The sequence below is a fragment of the Artibeus jamaicensis genome, unplaced genomic scaffold (genome assembly GCF_021234435.1).
Source record: "Artibeus jamaicensis isolate MK-2021 breed Jamaican fruit bat unplaced genomic scaffold, CSHL_Jam_final scaffold_369, whole genome shotgun sequence".
NCBI classification, from domain to species: Eukaryota; Metazoa; Chordata; class Mammalia; order Chiroptera; family Phyllostomidae; genus Artibeus; species Artibeus jamaicensis.
This window is the reverse complement of record NW_026522042.1, coordinates 11,423,626-11,448,466: the sequence shown is the minus strand read 5'-3', so window position 1 is coordinate 11,448,466 and position 24,841 is coordinate 11,423,626. Positions and strand designations below refer to the sequence as shown.

Below are 24,841 nucleotides of genomic sequence, written 5' to 3'. Positions count from 1 at the left end.
TGAAGGTTTGGACTGTGAAGTTCTCTGATCTGTTTTTTATAAATCCAGAACCACTGGATGTTTCACTTTAGCTCTTGTGAAATGAGAGCCTCTTGTGTGATGAAATTATTCTGAAGCCCTTATATTCATTGGTAAGAGAATAAATTCTAATAATTAGGCTTATACTTTATTTCTCATTTTAATAATGATTTGTACAAAACTGCTCTATTGATAATAATAATTTTTTTAAAGATTTTATTTAGTTTTAGAGAAGGGAAGGGAGGGACAGAGGGAGAGAAACATCAGTGTGTGGTTGCCTCTCATATGCCCCCTACTGGGGACCTGGTCCACAACCCAGGCACGTGCCCTGTCTAGGAACTGAACCAACAACCCTTTGGTTTGCAGGCTGGCACTCAATTCACTGAGCTACACAGGCCAGGGCAATAAAGGCTTATTGATGGAGTAACAAAAACAATTTGCAACTTACAAGCAATTCATGAAATAGATTATGAATTACTACTTTCAGCAATGATTATTTTGAATTATTGGCTTACTGAATATCTTTACATAACAATTATAGAAAAATAATGTACAAAATTTAATCAGATAACTATTATTATGTAAGAAAGATATCAAAAGACAATTGCCAGAAGTAACACTTCAAGGGATGTACTTTGCATGTAAAGTGTGTTATTTTAGTAGTAATGTTTCCCAGTAGATGTTATTACATTTTAATAAGCTTTTCAGGAAAGAAATCCTTTGTACTTACTGTTTTTTATACAGGTGGTTTAATAAGTATTAACTTAGTTCCCTAGCAATAAACTCTTGGTCTTCAGTGATTAAATCACTACCTTCTGAACTCAAATTTATCTAGCCAGGTCACTTTCCAAAAATGATCGTATATAAGATCCAGCAAGATAAATTCTGCTTAAACAGTTAACTACTCTGGGTCATTTAACCAAAATCATTTGGGAAGTAACTCAGAAGTAGTAAAGTGATCTACTGTTCATGAAGTATAATACTTCAATTATTATAATCATAAAAATTTAATAGGAAAAGTAGTACATTTCCTAATTCTTTCCTATCAGTTTGTCTTAGGGCATTGTGAGTTATAAAAGTCACTGAATCATTTCTTCTCTTTTTCTACTTCAGCTTCTACAATAGCATCTGAGTTTTATGAGAAAACCTGATGAGAAACATTTTACCTAAGGGAAATATTCCGAAGTCTAAACAATAAAACAATACTACAGGACTTTTGGTGAATTTTCCGAAAAGAGGTTTTGCTTTGGGGACTCGTAAGGGTCTCTCCAGTAACGAGAATCTGGACCCCCCGGTGGGGTGGTCGTCTCCGCAGCCCGCACCTTCGAGCCCAGCAGGCGAGCAGGACAGTGATGCCTGCGTTTGTTTCTGTTTCCAGCTCCACCACATCAACCTCAGCTCAGTGCCCTCACTACAGGTCTGTGAGGTAGGTCAGGAGGTAAATAGCGAGTTCCATCTTCATTTTGCAAATGAAGAAACTGAGGCACTGAAGGGTTACGTGATTTGCCCAGGGTATTCAGTGGTCAATCGCGAAATTACACAGCACTGAATTATCTCTGCTCCCGGCCTGCTGCCCTCTAACCACGCTTCATGACATAAGGGGTGTGTGTGTGTGTGTGCGTGTGTGTGTGTGAGACCTCAAATGGACATTCTATGTGACCTCTGATTGACAGTAAAACCTATCCACTGATAATTATTTTAAAAGGGAGCTAATGTAAACAAAATTGAAGAACATTAGATAACTAGAATACACCACTCCTTTTAGCATCTGTCTGTGAAGATCTGTGTCTTTAAACGTTTACATGATAACGCTAAAGATGAAAATAAAAATTAAAAAGTATGACCCAGGGAAAGATTACTTTTAAGAAACAGGTAATCATACCGTGAGAGTGACTATGGAATTCCTTTCAGACTGGAACACCCAGGAGTGCAGGGGAGCACTATCAAGATCACAAGGGCGGCGGGTGTGTAGCAGGGCCGTCCCAGTGAGCCTGAGTACAGCCACCTTGGGCGAGTCCGCAGCGCGGGTCCTGAGACCTGACAACATCTCAGGGACATAAAAACTCTGCAAGCATGTTGTGCCTGACTATTAAAATATAATTCCTAACAACTCTGACTGATACACAGAGGTTAAAAAAATCAATTCAAAATAATAAGCACGTTTAACCACCAAGTTATTACACACTGACGTTCCAATACAGAGGCACGCACACCTCACTTTATCGTGCTTCGCTCTATCTGTCCCCACAGATATTACTGTTTTTATAAATCGAAGGCAACACCCTCCACCAACAAAGAGATGACAGCTCACTTTACCGTTAAGACTCACTTCACTGCTGTGGTTTGGGACCGAATCCACAATATCTCTAAGGTCTGCCTGTAGTTTTCTGTTTTCTACATAAACCAAATTAAAGTGTTAGTATTAACGGAAAATGGATTCGCTTTTTACTTTTGAATAACTAGATGTTCTTTTTCAAAAAGCCTAAACAGGCACCTTAAAAATTAGAGAATTCTGGGAGAATCTTTGGTTATTAAAATAATCCTACTATTTACAATGAATATGTAGGGTTCTCCCTAAATGGAATAATCAAAACAAATCAATGATAAAGATGAAATGAAAATCTTTACAAAGCAATACCAAAGGCATACAGCAATTTCCAGTTACTACCAAAAAAATGAAAGAACTATCTGTTGCCCAATCAGAGCACATATGCTAAAGATACTAACACCACCGGCTGAAGTATAATCTTAAATGTACGTGTAAAACCTTACTGATAGACATACAAAGTCGAAAAAGAGCTTTTTACATTCAGTTATGTTTGTAAGTAAGCCTTGTTTTAAGACATGGGTTTTTGTAAATATGGTTATTATTGGAGGTCTTCAATTCTGTGGGAAATAGAAGATTAACATATTCTTTAAAAACAGCAAAAATGTAAATCAAGAGTTGTATAATGTTATTAAGTTTGACTAAGGGCTTCCTTGGAGCTTTGAATCAACTCTTCTGGAAAAGAAAATCTGAGACAAACGGGATTAGCTGATCTCAATGTACAGTGATCTCTGTCGTGAATTCAATCCCTCCAACTGTAACTGTACTTCAAAGGCAGACCCTGCAGAAATGGCATGTGATAAGTTCTATTAGAAAAGATGCTACTCTAGTCAATGCGAAATGAACTATTATCACTAAGATGCAATTGATTTTCAGTGTCTTTCTTATCCTGACATTTCACTGAGAATGCAGCGTGAATTCTGGGGTATACAGATGTTCATAAAGACTGAACCGATGTGTTGATTTAGGTTAGTTATTCCACAGATTCTTTCAGACTTTAAACATCATCAAATATTCTGCTACGAGACATCGAGAGGTATCGTCCACCAGGCTGATACCTGAAAGATGGATAAAGAAATGATCTGAGGCATCAAAAATAATAATGGAAAAGAGATAAATAAGGATGCATTAAAAGGAAGTGGCTACGTAATTCATCAGCACTGTAACATCTCTCCAGCAGCTGGAAGTAGCACTCTCTTTTCCAAGGTCATTATCCCAAAGAGATTTACATGGTCATAAGTCAGCCAACCACTAACCATTTAGAGCCTGGAGCACATATATGACCAGGTGAAAGCTGTGAGAGAAAATGGGTGGGGAATTGTAACACACAGAACAGAACTTACGAGATTCAATGACCACTCTTGACTGTTGAATATAAATACAATATTTTTTTGCTATTTATAGGCAATAGTATAGCAAATATCTTCATGTACATCATATTTGCTTTTGTTTAATTTCCACATAGCATCACTGCTAAAAGCACAGGCTCTAGCCAGAGTCCTGGGGTTTGAATACCTGACTTTGCTGTTTACAAACTGTGTGTCTCTGGATAAGTTACTGAGCCTCTCTGGATTCAAATCCAACTGGAGTTACAACCATAAAATACAGTATCATTGTAAAAGCACTTAGAATAGTGTCTGACGCCCAGTCATAGCTAGGTGGCCATTGCTAAACATGATAAATTCTATAAATGAATTGTCAGAAATAGCCGTTGTGAATTTAAGACTCTTACTTCACAGTCAGTGCTTGCTTATTTATAATGCCACTAGTAGTTTTCAACTAAGATTTCAATTACCGCCCCGGATGCTACAATTTAAAAAACGGAAACACATTAAAAAGTATAAAAAGGTACCAAAGGCTGCTCAATATGCTTTTTATGAGTAGTGAAGACGGACATTTTCCTTCTATTTATTTATCTTGTCAAGGCAGCATTATTCCAATGTCAGAGGAATGTGGGGTACAATGACAGAGCTGGGACTTACCTTCCTGACTCAGGTTCAAGAGGATCATCGGTAAATGCTTCTGCATTAAAATCCAAGGGTTCTGCATCTTGTAGGAGTTCTATTCTGTCCCTTTCAGTCCTATTATTAGCCCTGGTATATTTGGATGCTGCTGCAAAAAAAAAAAGAAAAAAAATGTTTACTTTTCTATTGTCTTTATGGGTCACAGTCTATGAACCCAAAGGAAAGTCAAGATTTAAAGGATCTGAATTTTGATTGTGACAATACTGAGAAAAGATCACTAGAGGGTTCCTTACAATCAGATTAAAGTGATAAATAGTTTGCTACGGGGCTTTTAGAAAACGTAGGGCAAAGCCATCTATTATACCTTGAACTCTCCCATGGTCTTGTCTCTCATTCCCTCCACCAGCGCTGGCCGTCTGCCGCGTGCCAGGCGCCCCTAGCTCTCTGTCTGAGGCTTTGGGTTTTCTCTTACCCACTCTCCTGCTCTCAGATCCTCCTGCTCTGTGAACTCCTAGTCCATGGTAAGCAAGCTTCCAGATCTTTCTGTGAAACCCCTCCACCCTTGTTTCCTAGCTTTATCCAAATGTTAGCTCCCCCCTCTTTCTTCTGCCCTCAGTGTCATTCAAGTCCACCCTTTCCTCTTCATCTCTAGGGTCACTGCTCATTCCAGGCCCTCTTCATTTCTCGGCAGTGTTACCAAAACAGCCAGCAAACTGGTTTCTGGGTCTCACTTCCCTAAAAATCATGCTTTACACTGCTGTCGATACCTTTCTGGATCAAAATTCTGAGTATGCTTCAGCCTTCCAGGTTGAAATCTTATCTTTGGGACAAATTACGAACGTCTGAGCACAGTAGTGTTTGTGTCCAAACTATCTCTGCAGCCCCCCTCTCTTCACGCTCCTCCCAGGGTCCAACCTTCTGCTGTCTCTGGGCTGCACTGGAAGAAGAGCTGTCTTGGGCCACATATTAAATACACAAACACTAATGAATACTGATAAGCAAAAAAAAAAATGAAGGTTTTAAGTGAGCTTACAATTCTGTGTTGGGCCGCATTCACAGCCATCCTGGGCCGAATGCGGCCCACAGGCCATGAGCTAGACACTCCTGCTTTAGGCTCTAATCAGAGAAAAACTTGCATTTCCCCAAAAGTTCTCTCCTGTCACTCACTATTGCTTCTGCCTGAAACACCTTCACCTGGAGAATTACATCCTTCATCACAAAAATCCCTTCCCAGTAGAGAACTTGGTCCAGCCCTGTGCGGAGCTCCCTCAGCATCGGGTGCACATCACTGCGTCTCCTCCAAAGACAGACGAGCTCTGCCCCCAACTCAGTGCCACTTCTGCACAGACACAGGCTTCCTGCTGCCTTTCCAGGGCAGAGGACAGGGTTAAGGACGTGGGGAGGTTTCTCACCCCAATGGCAAATGTCTCCTGCCTCGTATCAGTTCCTCACTGATTATGAGCACCTCAAGGGTGGAAATTCACGTTCTCTATATCTCTGTGTCGCTGGGAAAGTCCCCGACACATGGGTCAGTCAGTAAACTGTTATAAAAATGAATTTTAGGCTTAAATCCACTAATTCACAAGTAAAGAAAAACATCTGCGTAAATAACAGAAATAATCAGAACCTGCCTAGAATATGCCTGGGATAAGTGCTATTATTTAGGGTAGCACAGTTACAACTATTCACTACATCCCTGATGCTCCTTCTGCTGCCAGAATATATATTTGAGTTTCCCTCCCCCGATACACTGAGACGAAAAGGGAAAGTCACTGCAGAACCCCATCTCTGAATGGGCATCTGAACCCTCAGTCTCTATGCAAGCACGTGTAAGGAAAAGTGCTCAGACGGTGAACTACTTACATCGGTTCGTACTGATATCTGAAAAATTTGACTCTTTTGAATCAACATGAACATTTCTGTTTCTAGTGGAATCTTCTCTATTATGCCCATAACGTTCTTTCCATTCCTAGGAAAGAAATACAGATGAGTATATAACTAAATAACTCACAGACAGAAAACAATTCATCAGTATCATAGAATATATACAGAGAGAGTAATATAATTTAATTATTTTTCATCAGAAATTCATTAGATAATCAGTGTAACTAGCACAGCGCCTTTAAAAATCATAGGTCGCCCTGACTGGTGTGGCTCAGTGGATTGAGCGCCAGCCTGTGAACTTAAAGGTCACCAGTTCAATTCCCAGTCAGGGCACATGCCTGCAGGCCAGGGCCCCAGCTGGGGATGTTCCAGAGGCAATCGATGTTTCTCTCCTTCCCTTTCTCCCTTCCTTCCCCACTCTCTAAAAATAAATAAAAATAACATCTAAAAAAAAAATCAGAGATTCTGATATTATAGAAAAATCATAGGTCAATAATTTTATCTTTACATGGTTATAGAGTTTCCAAACTTAACTTTGACAAATGAAGACATTTATAGACATACATGCTAGCTATGATTTTGTCATTCAATTTTATCTAAAATGTCAAAATAATATCAGAATTACAATAAACCTATCTTGACGATGTAGAAGTTATGAGAACACATAATTAATGAGATGTTGACAAAATTTCCTTCTACCCAAGTGAACTACAAATTTAGAGACCTCTAAAGCCATTTTTGAGAGCAAAATTAAAGCTGTCTACACGGATGGTTAGGTAACGACTCACTCGGCACTGAGTGCAGCCTTCACTTCACTAAACCCGTACTAACTGGGATCCTACTCATTAAATTCCGAGAGTTGATCACCGGAAGGAACATGATGAGCGGTCATCTAATTCAACCGCCCACGCAGCGCAGGGCTGCATTCTGAAGCAGCCACATCGGACGTGTCCTGGCCCTCTTGCTAGATGACACGGAAGCTCCCAGGCACAATCGCCCCTGCAGTCGTGGCAAACCAAGGGCGTTTTCACAGAGGTGGACTCCATCTCCAGGACCTCCCGCCCTCTGGTTCTAGTTATGGCTCTGAATCGAAGGACAAGCCTCCTTTTACGAGACCCCTGGACAACACGGGAAGACGGGTCTCATGTCTCCTCAGCCTCCACTGCTCCAGCACGGATCTGCCTCAGCGATGCAAGTGTGTGGTTAGCTGTGATTAGTTTTTCGCATTTTTTGCCTTTTCACTCTCTAAGAGGAGGTTAGTTTTATCTCGGCAAATAGAAGAGTGAAAAACACTAGCAACAGTAATGTCATATCATTAAAAAGTATAATTTTAAAGCAATCAAAATTACTTCAACATAAGTAAGACTGATGAATTTAGTCATTCACTTAGTACTTACTACTGAGCACCCACCTCCCTCCAGACACTGCTGGACGCTTGCTGGAAGGGCATTTATTACCAATGACTTTCTAAACGTGTCTGACGAGACACCCAGCATCTACGTACGAAACTAGTCAAGTTACCTGTCTTCACAAATAGATCATGTCCTTCCCAACCATTCTCTGGTCTTTAGCCAATTATTCTGAATAAGTGAAATTCTTACAATATTTCACATTAACCTTTAGGTTACAGCAATTTAATAAGTACTATACTTACTCTTCTTCGATTTTCACCTTCTTCTTGCCTTTGCCTTTTTCTCTTCTCTAGAGACAGAAAAGTGGTCTCAGATTCGGGGTAATATGGTTTAGTTAGATGTAGAGTAACTGCAGTAAAGCACCAGGCTCTGACCAATCTCCTTTAAATTACTACGGAGTCCAAGGTGATCGGTTATTGTGGGACAGGACCTTAGACCCCACCTAACTGCTCAGTGAATACTCCTGCACTCTTGCTGGCGATGGCCCTTAGGTTCTGTCCAGTTCTGGTGAGGAAATGGTTCTTCTTCAGGGTGACATGCAATTTGTTTCTCTGTAGCTTCTCTTTTATGTTCTATCTTCTAAGTCAAGTTCATGCTTCTTTCTGCGTAAGTGTCTTTCCCCTACTCTCTTCGGGGTGGATACTCAGTGGTTTTTTCCCCACAGGATGTGCTTTACAGACTCATAATTCTGGCCTCTAAATAGCTTCTGACCTACCATTCTCATTCTTGAAAACCTTACCAAGGACTGGATGATACTCCAGATGAGCTCTAATTAATGCAGAAAGCAGCAGAATTGTTATATTAACTAGACACCACCATCCTATGATAGCATGTGAAGGCTATACCAACTTATTTTAGAGCAGCAACAAATTCTGGCTTCCATTTGACTAGTGATGGTACAAAAGCCCCAGACTCAAGTAGGGAGAGCATCTAAGAATCAATGACCCCAAACTCAAGTTTTGTTTTTCTCTTTCCCTGTCCTACCATCACTTGAACACTGAATTTGATACACTCAGTTTTGAAATTAGATTCTAGTAGAGTGCCATGTATTCTAACAGGTTGTTAACGATCATTCATCACATTCTAAAAACCAGCCTTGGCTTGAATTGATTTCCTGTGCAGTATTAAACCAATCTTTTCTAAATTAATGAGTTTTATAGCTGTATGGAACCTGGCGTATCTGCCTCAGAGTAAACATAAAAATGACTCCAACACAATACAAGGGCATTATTTAGCTGCAGACATACTAGAAAATTTCTGCTGCAGAATTTCTTAGATGAAACAATCATTTATGTTTTCAAATTATTATTGCTATAAAGGCTTTATGAAGGCTTTTAGCTAAATATTAATTTCTTAAGCTAAATTAAATATTACAAATTATACAAATATTAATTTTGTATTTTGAGTCTTTGTACTTTCCCTTCATTTATTTTAAAAGACAAATCTTACCTCGCCTGATTAATTCTTTTCCCTCATCGACTAAGTCCGAGGTCATATCATTATCTCCCATGAACTGCTGGAAACCAAGGAGATTCAAACAACGAGTCCCCAGACTAGTAGATTTCCAAAAGAAAAAACAGCATTATTTCACATGGTAAACATGCAGACAAACCGTTTTTAGTGCCGTCACCCTCAAAGAAGCCTGTTTTCTTTCTAGCTATCAGAGCAAGTTAACAGAGTTTCATTTGTCTCTAAGAAGTACCTACTTCCATTTCTAAGAAGCTTACATGCCCAGGACTGCAGGGACTAGGGTATGGGGCACATGCAGATTTCTTAAGGAAACAAACTAAGTTAGGCCATTTCCATACCTTTGGAAAATTATTATACCAGGCTGCTAAACCACAGCTATAATACGAAAGCAATTTATTCTCTACTCACATCCACACAGCAATGTTAATACTGCTGGTTCTGTGATTTTAAGCATTCCCTTGCCATCTTCATATCCTGCGGCAATACTACACCCCTTAGGGCAGCGGTGCCAACCTCATTTTCACCGGGGGCCACATCAGCCTCACGGTTGCCTTCGAAGAGCCGGAATAATTTTAGGACTGTATCAGTGCAACTACTCCTTAACAGTTAAGGAGCGGAAATTACATTCGGCCCTTTGAAGGCAACCACGAGGCTGATGTGGGCCCTGGTGAGAGTGAGTTGGACACCCCTGGCTCAGGGTGAGAAGCCCAAACTACACAACAGTCTGTGGAAAGGTCTGAGCGTTGTGTAAAGTGTCAGTGAGCAGCCTTACACACTCCAGACAGTTAAATCTGAAAATTAGCCCCGGGCATGGCTGTGTTGCTAGTAATAGGGGTATTATTTACACCAATTAAAGCAGCATTTCAAAAGAAAAAATGGACCTACATAGTCAAGTTACACAACTAACTAAATGAATAAGTGAAGTCAAGTTATCAATGAAATGCCAGCAGGACATTGCTTCATATAGCCCTGTAACAGAGTACCTGCTTTGAGAGGTAATTTGAAAATGGAGAAATATAACCTTTTTTTCCTTAAAGACAAATTGACCCTCCGGTTTATTGTAATGAAATCTAAAATAACATTTTTAAGGAGTTATTTTCTAGTTTAACAATTTTCCTTTTAGACTAATTATTCTTTATATTTAAGATATTATAGTTGACAAGGCACTGTCCCACCCATTCTTTGATCCATGCAATGATCTAATAAGGAGATGCTAATCTAACCCAAATAACTACTAACATGACATAATTTATACATCACAAGCTCTTAATGTTCCATTAGTGGCTTAATAAACTTTTCAAGGGAATAAGCATATAATCAAAAGTTAGCTTCAGACACCAGAAAGATGACTGTTCTCTTCCTTTAACTCATGATGTTCACAGTATAAAGCTAAGTCTTTTCTACCTTACAGAAAATCTCAAAACAACAGGTTTGTTATTAGTTCATAGTAACAGTTTTATTTTAAATTATAATTCTTTAGCTCCTTTACTTATGAGAAGGCAAAATATAGGTGCTTTAAAAAATTCAATAGAGAATTTATTTCAAACAATACATGTGTATTTACTCAATAGCCTAAAGTGAGTGCACACACATTATTTGTAATAACCATATAATGGTATTATAAGATTTAAATAAAAAGTGGTTGGATAAAACTTAAATTTTTGTTAGGAAAGCAAACTAGCATCAAAAAAGCGTTTCTTAGGAAGCGGCACCTTTGGTCCATCCAGCAGCCTTCACGTGGCGAAGGGGGTGGCAGGGTGCGGGGTGAGGGCACCTGACACGTGCGAGCAGGGAGGACGGTGCCGGACGCCAAGCACCTCTGTCCTTTCCTCCTTTTGAGTCCTGCCTCCAAGACACCACGTTTCCCAATCCTACACAAAGGCGCGGCCCGCATACTTCCCAGCCTTCCAGGCACTGCCCAACCTTTTGTGCTGGCTACAACCTGAAGTATCAAGAAGCCTGGCACTGAATGTGGGAACAGCCCGAAGACTAACTTATGTCACTGGGTAGAAGCTGGGCATGAGCTGTTTTATAAGCGACACTGGCTGTCAGTGTTGACGGCCAGGACTTGAGTTAAGCATTCTGTAATTCAGCCCATCATTTTGTAGCCTAAGTGTTTAAAACAAATAACTCGACCTCTCTTTTCCTGAAAATATCTTCAGAGAAAGAGCCCTACCTTATCATTCAAGCAATCCTTTTAAACTATTCCCAGTATCCCTGAAGCCACAATAAAACAAACGATAACCAGAACCCGACCATTAAATATTTAAAAGAGCTTTAAGAAGAAAAGATACCCAGATCAGGCTAAGAGTGTGTGGAAAACTAAATGGTGTTAGGTTGCTTACCTAAAATAAGTAGCAATGCAGAGAATAACTACCAGCATAGGGTAATATATGTAGAATCCATCTGCAATAAAGGATAAAACTTTCATGGAACCCATAATCTGAGGAGCAAGAAAAAAGTTAAATCAGTACAGTTCTGTATCTTTTATTTTTTTCTATCATTAGAAAATTCACACAAAGCCACTTATATTAATTTGGACTTTTAAAAAAGTATAAATAAAGCACTGATATTCAAGTTCTCCTCATAAGAAAAAAAATTGTTATGAAGTGATGAATGCTGACTAAATTTATTGTGGTAATCATTTCACAATATATGTATATATCAAATCATTATGTTGTACAACTTAACCTAATACAATGTTATATGCTGATTATATCTTAATTTGCTTATTTATTAAGGTTTTCTCTGAAAGAAAATTAATATTTTACAAACATCACTGAATACTTTCCTCTACGTTAAACTGTAACTATAAAAGTTAACATTATTATAGGTCAGGTCTATTGATCCTACTCAGCTGGATGAGTTACATGAACCAAAAAACCATTCTTTGTGACAGGAAAGGAAGGGACTAGTTAAGAATGTGCATGAATGACCCGTGGACACGGACAGCAGTGTGGGGACTGATGGACTGGGCGATGGACTCGGCGGAGGGGGCAAAGGGGGAAACACTGGGACGACTGTAACAGAATAACAGTGAAAAAAGTCTTAAGAAATAAAAATTAAAATAAATAAAATGTAAAAAGCAAAACCACTTTTATCCAGTCATTGTAATTATATACACAACCTTTAAAGAAAGTTTCAGTTATTTAAAAAAGATCCACGTCGTGCTACAGAACTTTTCTGCATCAAACCCCCCAGAGCGATAACACCCCATTTGGACAGCGAACCCAGAGAACGCCACTTCCCGCCTACGTACAGACGTGTAAGCTGTTGGCTGCGTGTTCCGGTGAGAGATGGAGGAGTCCATGTGCGTCAGACCCAAGAAATTAAGACATAAGGGAGGAGTCAAGCGGCAAAATAACCTGCAATAAGCATTTATGAACAGAACATATAAAAAATAAGCAACAAAATTATTTCATATTACATTCAACTGTAGTAAGAACATTTCAGATCATTGTAACTGTTATTTTCATCTATCTGTATTATATATACTTTGAATTATTCATGTGACTCTCCCATACTTACTTAAGAGACATTTGGGCCGAGGGTTGGACACCCCTCTCAAATGTTCCCTTTTTTTTTTTTTTTTTACTAACTCATTTACTGAATCTCTAATTGGTATATCCAGGTTCACGATGTCTTTCTTTTCAATCCTAATCTTGCACACCTATTTTAACTTCGAACTTCATGCTATTTAGCTAGCAATCAACAAACAACTCATTAATATTTAAACCTAATCAGTTAGTTCAGAGAAATACAGGGGTTAGTGGAAGACCCCAGAACAGGAAGAAATAAAAGAGACCCATAAGGGCACATGCAGTGGAGGTCCTCCCCATTTCCAAAGGCAGTCTACTCACATGCCGCTGAACAGGAGGCTGTACGCATCGGTCTGGTGGTGTGAAGCCAAGTAGTAGTAGTTAAACACACGGATCCTGAACACAGTAGAATACACACAGATACTTAGGAAGAAGATGGAAAGGAAGCAAGCAATCTGAAAAAACAAAAACAAACAGACAGAAAAGCCCAGATTGAGGCTCATGGGCTTTAGTACTTTACAAACTGTTGCAGCATTAGCCTTTATTTCAGCTAACAAGTGTTGGCATTCTAAAATTAAGATATATCAGTAATGGAGTTTTTAACCACTTAAGAAAACAAAATGATGAAAAAAAATCTACAACTCTACCACTTCACATCCTACCCCTCAGTTTTGAATCTTCCTCCTGAAGGGAGCCTGTTCTCCCAGCCCCTGGGAAACTCCTCACATGAAGACTGTAAGTTAGGTCACTTCACTGGCGTAAGGAGAATCCACACATCCTCAAGAGTATTTTGCACAATTCTGTATCTTTTCATTTCTCCTCAAATATGGCCCTTGTTTTTTTTTTTAAATATTTTATTTATTTTTAGAGAGAGGAGAAGGGAGGGAGAAAGAGAGGAGGAGAAACACTGTGTGCGAGGGACACATCCGCCAGCTGCCTCTTGCACCCCCCCAACTGGGGACCTGGCCCACAACCCAAGCATGTGCCCTGACTGAGAACTGAACTGGCGACAACCTTGTGGCTCGCAGGTAGGCGGGCTCTCAATCTACTGAGCCACACCAGCCAGGGTGGTCCTTGGTTTTTATAGTCTGGGTAAATTGAAGAAGATCATTTTTGGAAGTCTTAATAACAACACAATGGGAAACTTCACTGCTTTCATTATTGCTAGAAGAAATATATGGAGACAAGCTACTGCTGTTAAGGATTGCACTATGAACTGACATTTACTGATAACAGGTTAAAAAAACTGACCTCAATATAAATATAATTATACGTTTTTTCAGCCAACTGAATGAAGACTGCAAAGAGGGACAAGACAGGGGTAGTGCTGAAGAATGTGCACTCTGACCACACGACAATCACAGAGAAGATGGACAAGACCACAGCAAGTATTCTGTAAAACCATGGTCGCAAGAGACATTCCCAGTACCATTCTGGAAAACAAAAGAAAAAAAATGATTAAGAAAACCATAAAGGAGTAACAGGGTATTGACGCTGTTTCAAAATATCTCCAAGCTGCATAATTACAAAGGGGAAAACAGCAGTCTTCCAGTGGAGGCAGCAGGCAGACACCACCCCAACCCAATGACCACCGGCCACAGGGCAAATGGCTCACGTGCCCTCTGCTGTGACGTACAATGACCACACAGCATCACTGCTGGGGTATTCCTGCCCGAAATACAGAACCTGCGCTAATCACGAGAAAATGTCAAACTCAAAGTCAGGGATGCTAAAAAAAAACAAAAACTGGTCTGTAGTCCCCAAAAATATCAATGTCGTAAGACACCACAGACTTGGCAGTTGGTCCACATCAAAGGGGACTACGGAGACGTGACAACTGAATGCAGTGTATGACTGGGGAAGTTTCAGACACACTGTTGAGACAGCTAGCAAAATCTGAATAATGTCTGTAGGTAATAGTATTGTTTTGACGTTATTTTTTTGACCACTGTATCCAACACTTGGTTATGTAAGAAAATGCCTTTATTTTTTAAAAATGTACACTGAAACATTTAGGGGTTAAAAGGCATTATGTCTGGATTCAACTTTGAAAAGATTAAGGGAAAACAGATACACAGAGAAGAAAATGAGTATGGTAACACGTTAACATTAGGAGAGTCTGGGTGAAGGATATATGAAAATTCTTTGTTATTATTTTGACAACTTTTTGTTAAATATGATTTTAGGTAAAAAAAATAAAAGGTAAAAAAGAAGAAAGCTCACAAAATTGAAAAGGCTGTATATTTCACTTCGTTCAGCATATTTCACTTCATTCAGTGAAAAGTTGGCTGGCAGGCAGGCGGGCACTCAACCCACTGAGCTACACCAGCTAGGGCGGTCCTAAGTTTTTACAGTCTAAGCCTCCAGCCCACTCCACAACCCCACTCTCGGCACCATTCCTGGTGATTCGAGTGTCCATACAGGCAATACTCCTTCCAAAATCCGGGTCGTTCACTCCTTTGGCTCCTCTGCCCCACTGACTCTGTCCTCCACTCCATCTCAACTACTCATCGCCCAACTGCAGCCCTTCCTTGTAACCTCACTGCAGTTTCCTGGGTCCAAACAGCACCTTCGTCTATATTAACACCACCGACTGCCTCAGTCTGGAGCAACTATCCATTTATTCCACCTTTCCATTGCCACTTAACACCCTCCTGTCCTTTACTGCTTTCTTCACTCAGCTCAGATTCCACCATCTTTGAGGGTAACCACTCCCCAATATCCCAATTCTTTTGCTTCCTCTTCCTTCCCTATACTGGCTAACCTGAGCCATACCCTGCCTGCCAACTCCTTGGCTACCCTGAGCGTGCACTCACGGAGCTGCACATTGCAGGAATAAGACACAACTTTGTTGAATCGCCTCACTTTTCATTCTTAATCACTGGCTTCAAGTGGACCCTTAGCAGTGCCTGGCTAGCCTGCTATAATTCAACAATTTTCTCCCATGCACCATCTCCTAAGCAACTATTTTGCACCTTTTCTTCTTTCCTCAATTCTCCAAAACGTCCTTCCTTATAGATACTCCCAGCACTTCAATGAGCAATGAAAGCTGGCAGAAGAAAACCTCCCCAAGTCTCCACTACTACATCTTCTCACCTGCTCAGGTACATCTGTGCTTCATCTCCTAACCCGAGGCGTTTCTCTTCATTGTTCACTAGTTCCCATTTCAGCTCCCCTGTACTCGAGCACCGTCCCAGCCATTCTCCATCGCATCTACTTTCCTCTGAGACACCTTCTCGAATGACGTGCTGCGATTTCTCTTGACCCTGCCACCCTCCTTCAGCTGCTACCTTGTGTTTCTAGTCCCTTTTATAAGGAACATGCTGAGAGTTTTCTGTTCCTGCTGTTTCCACCTCCTCCCCTCATTTCTTTTAAACTCCAATCAGGCTTTTTTTTTACTCTTACCCCACCTAACCTCTCTGAAATCCAGGGCAAGTCTTACGATAATTAACTGACTTGTAACACTTGAAAAGGCACTTTATACACCCTTTTCCTCAGCAGACTTCCCTGTCCCAGTCATCCTATCTCGTTGGCCACTCCTTTTCCCATCTGCTCTGCTGGCTTCTCCTCATCAGCCCGATGTCTGAATTCTGGGGTGCCTCGTGTGTGGCTCTCAGATTATTCCTGCTCCACCCCAACCACCTCTTTGCTGGTTTTGTCCAGACCCATGGCTCACCTACCCTTTAACGACACCTAGTTTACACTTGCAGACTGGATTTCTCTGAGCTCCCATTTCTACAGCCAACTACCAACTGAGCATCTCGTTTATACATTTACATGCATTTTACATTGCTTGTTTTTCTCCTTGCACAAGGGCAGAAATGTTTGTCTTTTCTATTCACTGATATATTCCAAGCACCCAACAATACACAGCATGTAAGAGCACAGATATCTGTTGAATGAATAAAAGCAAGTGTCCCATCATTCCCTTGTTTAATTAGGAAGGCTCTCCACCAAGGATTTCTGAGACATTTACAGTGACCACCATCCTGTCTTCACACTGAAGACCAAACATGCAGAAGAGAGTCAAGTGCACCTAAGCCTGTTTGACTGTCTGAAGTACACACAAGTTCTCATACTATGACATTGGTATTTTCATTAAATCCTTCATACTAAATTTGATAACAGTGAAGAAAGTGTCATATATAATCATAAAGGAGAAGGCAATAATTATGACTCTTGAATGTACATTTTATAAATAGACTAATAAATGTAAATAATCAAGAAGTACTACTTAGGGGAACATTTTAGTAGTATGTCAAGAATGAAGGATCACTACTATCAACAACTGAACCTAAAAAACAAAAAAAACTAAACAAACAACTAGAACAGAAATAGAATCACAGAAATGGAGATCACATGGAGGGTTATCAGTGGGGAGAGAGAGGGGAGAAATGGGGGAAAAGGTACAGGGAATAAGAAGCATAATAGGTAAGCACAAGATAGACAGGGGGAGGTTAAGAATGGTATAGGAAATGGAGAGGCCAAAGAACTTATATATAGGACCCGTGGGGGGATGCTGGAGGGTGGGGAGTGCAGGGAGGAGGGGGATAAAGGGGATAAAAGGGATAACAAAATTGGGACAACTAAAAAAAACATAATAAATTTTTTTAAAAAATTTTCAAAAAAGAAGGGAAGAGAAATCCAAGCTTGTGATGTAAAAAATTGCTTAGAATTCTAATTATTTAAGTATGTATTATATATACAAAATATGCTTGATATATTGCATATATTTCTGTGTAGAACTTTGGTTATCTGTGAAGTAACAGTGCAAAATGATAGATTATATGTTATATGACAAGTAACATAGTTTTTTTTTTTGGAGGGGGGTAGTTTATCAGATACATAGTATTACCACACAGTATAAGTCAAATAATATAAATACAATTCAACTCCACACTGGTGAAAATATATACATTTTTCTCAAGAAAAATTATCATCATTAAACTTTGAAATTTATATCAAATTACATACCAACTGTAGGAGTATAAAAATATTGGATAAATCTATTTTCTGGCTCTGGTGATTGAAAGGTGTGAACAAACTGATGAGTAGCACTAGTTTCATTTTTTGCTACATCTTCTAGATAAAATGCTTGTTCCAGAAGAATCTGCCATTGTACCTGAGTTCGACGGTGCCTCTGAACTGAATAAATAACCTAAAAAAGAGAACAGGGCATACATCTGTCCAGTGTTCTGACCCAACGGCGGTTCAACTCCCACTAAGGAGCCTGTTTTCACTGTCGCAGCACGTGGAAGTATCAGGGGCATTTCCTGGGTGGGGCCAAGGACGCCCCAAGGACGCTATCATTCTGTAACATAAGTGCTATGTGTTCAGTGACTAATCCCCTCCCCCAAAGGCCAGTAGTACCCCTGTCAAGAAACACAAAGTTAAAAACATTACATTCAAAATTCCTTTTTCATGGGCAGTAATTATAAATCTAAAATATCGGTAAGTAACACATGTTCTCAGTAATAAAATTACCTGTTTATGTAGCTTCACCAGACTCTTTTCACTAGGATAAGTATTATGCTTTTCATCAAAATCTTCATAATCATCCATGTTCCTACCCATTTTTTCTTGATACTCTGTGGGACACTAGAAGGAACAAGTAGATTGGTAAAAATCTTCTTTGCAAAAAGATGAAAATTTGATTTTTATTAAAAGTCTTTCATTCTTGGGCATTTCTAATTTTCTCAAAAATACCTTTCTTATTGTCATCTCTAAATAGTTGGAATTTCAGTTGATGACACTTTCTTGAGAACGTTTTAACAGATGCGCTGAGTTTCTCCTTACCTGTATTCATACGGACCTTTGTGCTCAGCTGCACTAGCTGGGCATGGGTAGGGCGGGGCTGCTCACCTACATGGAGCAACCAGTATTTGAGATGATTGGTCTAGGTAAGCACCTAACGAAACTGTCAGCAAGTTTCCTGGCTAAATAGTGAAGAATCACAACAAACTGAAGATGCTGAATTTTTTAAAAGAATAGTACAGAGAAACAAATACATGATTTGACGTTATCTGTCCTGCTACTAGTCATTTATTATCTAATGAACTTGGGCAACTTAGTTAACTTCCTTGACTAGGTCTCAAAGGTAGCAAATATAGGAAATGATTAGAGAACTGACTTTCATGACTATCATCCTAGCCGCAAAGAACACTAGCCAATCACCATACAGTGCATTTAAAATACGGGCAGAGAGAGAGCTCAGTGGGTCCACAGTTGCAGAGAAGATAACTGGGGAAGCTGTGTTGTGAAGAATCATTTTTGGAACTATATGAATACTCCTAATTCAATAACAATACATCAAACCTTAATGGTATGTGTTAAATATCTCAAGTATCTTCCTATTAAATATGTGTTAAATATCTCAAAGTGCCATTCATTTTACAGTATGTGAAATATGCCTATAGTGACCACATTCAATGACACTTTTATAAACTGTAAGGGTCCATCTCCATCGCTGTGTCGTGGAATACTGCCAATAATTAATGTTTAACTTGTAATAACAAAGAGACAAATTCTATGTACACATTACTACTGGTTGATACGGTCGATGTTTTCAAGAAAATGAAAAGGAGCTGGGAAGATTTCAGTTACAGGCTGTTTTCATACTTACCATACAGAAACTTTATTCCTCAAACAGATGTAAATATGATTTAATTACCTTTTTAAGTATTGTGTCAACACATTTTCTCAATGGGTGGTTATACTTGATGCTTTCATTCACTTTACGAACCTCCTATACGACAGTAAGAAAAATTAAAATATTTCCATTTCTATAGATTGGAACATTTCAAACGAGACTGCTCTAGGTATTGTGTAACTATATATATTCTCACAAATTTAATTTCAACCCAAATTACTTAGCATATACATGAAGTTCCCTTAGCTGAATCAAAGTTCTTAAGAACACAAGAAAAACACATACCTCCTATACAAAGTTGTGCAGGGTGGAGCAAAAGTAGGTTTACAGTTGTTCATGTGGAAAATAACACGCTAATAAATACAATACAAAAACACTTTTGCACACTCACAACTGTAAACCTACTCTGGCCTCACCCTGTACAAACAGCTATCTCTGTACCCTTACCCTTTGTATCACTTTGAAGATTAACTCCCTTATCATTGTTTACTTGGTACACAAAGATGAATAAACATGAAAATGTCACAAAGGATCAAATTTTGCAATCCTGACAGAATAGGACTGTGCCCCTTCACCTTGCTCATCAAACTGCATTATCTCGTTATCTAATGAGATTATATTATCTTCTTTCCGTGAAGAAACCGGAGGAAGCAAAGGTTAGCAACGTCTCAGATTGCCTGCTCCTTCGCAGCGGGAGACAGCTCCACGCTCCCCCAGTAACGACTCATGCCATGTTTATTAAGAACACACTACGGGCCAGCACTGTGCTGTGTGGAAGGTCACCACCACCCCCAGTAGAGGGTGGGGTGGGAAGACATGTTGTCACAGACATTCGACCAAGATTAGAGTCTAGTGATGAAACAATGAAATAAGCAATTTAATGAGTATGAAAGGCATAAACAGGTTAGAGGGAGGGATCTTTAGAACCAATAGTTCTAAAAGAATCGTAATACTCTGTAACAATAATAAAATGTTTAAAAAGTTGAAACCAGCCCTGGCTGGTATGGCTCAGTGGATTGAGCGCAGGCTATGAACCAAAGGGTCGCCAGTTCGATTCCCAGTCAGGGCACAAGCCTGGGTTGCAGTCCAGGTCCCCAGTACGGGGCACATGAGAGGCAGCCACACATAGATGTTTGTCTCCCTCTCTTTCTCCTTCTCTTCCCCTCTCTCTCAAAATAAATAAATAAAGTCTTTAAAAAAAAGAATTTGAAAGCACTGTACTAGATAGAATAAACAGCACATTCAAAGGCTAGGAAACAAAAGAGAACTGACTAGAATATTAAAAAGAACGTTCTGATTGTAGGGTAGAAATTGGCCTTAAGATCCACAAAACTGGAGGCAGGGAAACCATTTGGCATATCAACAAAGTTATGAAAAAAATACTTGTAACTTATGTGGCAAATAGTCACTCTCCTTAACATACGGAGAGCTCTGGCAAATCAACAGAACAATGGAAAGATGCAAAAGAAATACAACTGGACGATAAATGTCTGAAAAGCTCACTAAAAACAATTACAAATTTTAAAGTGAGAACAATTTCCTTACAAAATTCTTTGTACAAAGATATCAGGCAATGAGGTAAGATTGTAGGGAAACAGGTCCTCCTACACCCAGTGAAATGTGGAAGGTAATTTAACTCCAACAATATCCATCAAAACTTTAAATATGCAGACCCCGTGAATAATGTGTGTTAAGAAACATTGCTCCTGTCAAGGTGCTTGGCTTCATGAGTTTGAAAACACCTTCTTCAAAGAGAAACGGTGAGGGAACAGCTCTATAAGTTAGTGTGGAAGACTGGGAGGAACCGATCGTTTAAACTGCAGTGACAAGCACGAGGAGTCAGCCCATCAAAGGCACAAGGACACTCCCGACAGAGGGACGGCACGTAGGAAGGCCTCTCAGCAGAAGGGAGCCGAGGGTCTCAAGGAAGTCAGTCCAGGGTGACAGGGCAGAGGCAGGGCCTGCGAAGCCCCTGGTCAGGCTGAAGGACGGCTTCAGCCTTCACGGCAGGCGTCCTTCTGTGCATCTGAGGTCAACGAGTGCGGCCTGAACACGGGAGCAACGGACAAGCCGTGGGCTTTTCGAAGGTGTGTGAAGCATCAGGATGTAACACTTCTCCATGACTAAGCTGTCCTAAAGTTTCACTGACTTGTCAGCAAAACTATGAACATAAACTACACAGTCTGGTTATATACTTATATGTATATAAGTATGAAATATGTATTCCCTTTACATTCTTTAACCACATTAAAATCAGTACTGAAACAGTTAACTATTTACACTCGCTATATTGATTATAAGATTCCTTCAGAAGTTCATAACTTTTATAAAGTGCGGACAGTATTTAAAACATCAGCCTATCTTCATCCTGCAAAACGACGTAGCCTGAAGGTCTGCCATTGCTCGGCCTAACCAACTGACTCCCAGGCGGGTCAGACGGCACCCATGCAGTCAGGCGAACGGGTGATTTCAGCATAAATACGTAGCTGTTTCCCTCTCTCCAAAATCTTCTACCTTAAAAAATGACAAAGGGTTCTATGTAGACACATCAGTTACGCCCACATTATCCAGGAAGTCATTCTATGCCACAATGTCCTTGTTTCTATTTCATTTGGCAGATCTGTCCATTGTTGACAGTGGGGTGTTAAGATGCCCTACTTTGAGTGTGTTACTGTCCACATCTTTCTTGAAGTCCCCTGAGATTTTCCTTATATATTTGTGTGCTCCTATCCTATGGTTTACCTGTAGGAAATTGGCAGTTATCTAACTAAACTGGGTCTTTGAACAGAAAGGATTGGGAGAGAAGAGAAAAATCCAGGGCACAGGAGAGGTAACGGAACAAAATGAATAAATGATGATTAACATTAGTAGTTATAAAATAAATGCATCTGGGGAACTCCTGATTGAGTTTATAGAAATATTGGCAACATCTATGTATGTCATGATAAAGTAATCAAGACACTATTAATAGGACAGTGACTTGATTAACAGTCAGTTGGTATGCTTTTCTGAAATAATGAACTTGTGTTAAGAATGTGGTCTTTAATGTTGAGACAGAGCACACCTCATAGACATAAGTTTACTGAACCTTTGCCTCACATGTTTCCAACTTCAATACACTAGTTAATTGTATCTGATTAAGTTATTGATGATGTTATAACAACAAAAATGAAGAAAAGTAGAAGTGACATCTTTGGCCATGCGGCAAATGCCCTGTGGATCTGGATCGCTTGATATGACTTGTGAGTTTTATTAATGCTTCAAAGATAAGTAATAGATGATCACACAGATGTCGTATACATTCACTTCACAGAGAAACTGAAAAACATTAAAATGGTTTCTATAAAACTGCATTTGGGAGATTTAGATGGCTAAAAATATAATCACTATTACAAAAAAAGATGGTTGAACTTTGTGGTCTGTTAAGAGGCACTCCAAACCAGGGCGCCGTAGGTTTCCTTCCAAGGGGGTCACTCCTGTTCTGGTTCCGCACTTCCCTCTGCACACCTCCCACGGACGGACGGTTCCACACCAAGCAATTGCGTCTCTTCCCTGCCTGCAAGGTCACAGCGGTTCCCCACTGCCAATCCCTGTCGAAGCACCAGCTAAAGGCAGACTGCCTGGCCCTGTCGCTCACTGGCTTTGTGAATACGGGAAACTTAACCTCAGTGGAACTCCTTCTCTTCACTTATGAAATGGGAATTTTAAAAAACTCTCCTTCACAACATTGTGAGAATTAAAAGTACGAGCATATATAAAGTTCTCAGAAAGTCACTAGTAAATAAGTAAGTCGATATAGTTGCTGGCTATTACCATCACCATTATTAAGTTTGAGGAACCAAATGTGACCAGTGTGAGGAAGACAGAGGCTAAAGATACGGGCAGAGAGCTAAGCGTGGGCCAAAGCGGTCTTCAGCAGGCACAGCGAAACGCTCTGGGGTTCACTCCAGCCTGAGGCTAAGGTGGAGGGTGGCATCATCGGTACAGCCTGCTTCCCAGACGAGCACAATGTGAGGGGACCACAATGGTCCCTTTTAAAATCAATAATCAAATTGTATAACAGCAAAGTTTTATAATTTGTTATATGTTTTTATGTGTATTATTGAAATTTATACTTTCATCAACTTGATGAAGTTAGTTCAAGTCATCTGTGCTTATTTATTATAAAATAAATGCATCTGGGGAACTCCTGATTAAGTTTATAGAAATATTGGGAAAATCTATGTATGTCATGATAAAGTAATAATGAGTAAAGAGAAGTGCCCTAGTAAGAGTACTTAGAGTAATTAAGAGGAAACGAGTTATTGACACAAATTCCCATGCAAACTGTTCTCTAAAAAGGTTTCCAGAAGCGGTGGGGTCACTTTGGGTTAAACTTTCGGTAAGAGGTGTCTTGTGATTCCTAATTTTTACTCCCACTGTGTCAGGGTAACCATATAACACCCTCTGACCTGAGAAACTTTCAACAGTAAAAGAGGGCACTCTAGAATTTACCCAAAGACAACAAGCATGGCCCTGCACTGGTTTTCCCTGAATCTTTATCAGTTAGAAGATGCAGATGACCTCTATGAAGCTGAACTGCCAATAAGAAGCCATCCTAATGGGTGAGAGCTTCCTAAGAATTGCAACACGCCGAGAAATGAAGTCTGAAGTCCTTCAAGGTGAAGCCAGGGCAATGCACCCCCCATGTACCCACAAGCAGATACACACAACTTGCTGTTGACTCTAAGGGGTAAGCTTGCCTACCTCCATGACATCTTCTAAAGTCTCCTCCGCATCTGCCTTCTCTGTCATCAGTTTGGCCGCCTTGAAGTAAGTTTTCATAAGGAGGTAACCTCTCTTTGCTCCGTTCCAGTACGAGCGAGGAATTTCCACCAGGCCGTACCCCAGCAACAGCACAAGCAGAAACAGGCCCCAGGTGTTTGCAGCAGCAATCCCAATTGTCTGCAGCTGGTTCCTAGGAGAGCACAAGTAGACAGCCGTGACGGAAAAATCTCTCCCACAAAAAGGTAAAATCAAACCAACGAGTGTTAAATGGTTTTTCAGAAAACCACCACCCTAATGGATGGCTAACATTTTATATGAAAAAATTAGGCTTTCACATCCCCAGCTACCCTCTTAGTGACAGCAGATGTTCCCCACTTTCCATCTGAGTAATATGGATTACTCAGCTATTTTTCTATTTTCCATATCAGGAAAACGAATTACTCAGATATATTTTTGAGGCATCTATAAAACACATAACTTGTTATGTTTCTTGATGAAATGTGTGTTTACCTACATATGTGAGATAAAAAATAATTTTATAAAATGGAAATATACAAAGAAGCAATGTTAAGAAAATGATTTTTCTTACCATTCTAAGTGCAAATGTGGGTTTACGGCTACATAAATTAAAAATGCTCCAAAAATCAGCAAATAGGTACCATAGTAGATGGCATTCTCTATCAGTGCAGTTTTGATCTTTCCGGTGATGGAAAAGCCTCCTGATCTTGCATAGGACTGCATAAAAGGCAACAGGATCCTAGATAGGTGGGGAAAACATGATTAAAAACACTTCATATGTCTTTTTAATCTCA

At 39.8% G+C, this 24,841-nt stretch overlaps 1 protein-coding gene across 3 annotated transcripts in view; it reads right to left on the bottom strand.

Annotated features, from left to right (window-relative positions):
* Positions 1-217: 217 nt before the first annotated feature.
* The window catches only part of LMBRD2 (LMBR1 domain containing 2), a 38,885-nt gene continuing 14,261 nt past the window's right edge, over positions 218-24,841 (bottom strand). Inside the window, exons 5-18 of one of the 3 annotated variants that reach the window (XM_037128971.2) lie at positions 24,619-24,786; positions 24,009-24,219; positions 19,284-19,358; positions 18,098-18,211; positions 17,588-17,771; positions 13,865-14,046; positions 12,935-13,068; positions 12,334-12,439; positions 11,420-11,517; positions 9,054-9,157; positions 7,847-7,893; positions 6,172-6,277; positions 4,327-4,459; positions 218-3,402 (exon numbers count right to left, since the gene is read on the bottom strand). In XM_037128971.2, coding sequence (XP_036984866.2) covers positions 3,342-3,402; positions 4,327-4,459; positions 6,172-6,277; positions 7,847-7,893; positions 9,054-9,157; positions 11,420-11,517; positions 12,334-12,439; positions 12,935-13,068; positions 13,865-14,046; positions 17,588-17,771; positions 18,098-18,211; positions 19,284-19,358; positions 24,009-24,219; positions 24,619-24,786 — 1,723 coding nt within the window. In that variant the 3' untranslated portion in view covers positions 218-3,341. Of the gene's footprint in view, positions 3,403-4,326; positions 4,460-6,171; positions 6,278-7,846; positions 7,894-9,053; positions 9,158-11,419; positions 11,518-12,333; positions 12,440-12,934; positions 13,069-13,864; positions 14,047-17,587; positions 17,772-18,097; positions 18,212-19,283; positions 19,359-24,008; positions 24,220-24,618; positions 24,787-24,841 lie in introns of those variants that run through there. The other 2 variants (XM_037128972.2, XM_037128973.2) reach the window with 2 other exon arrangements.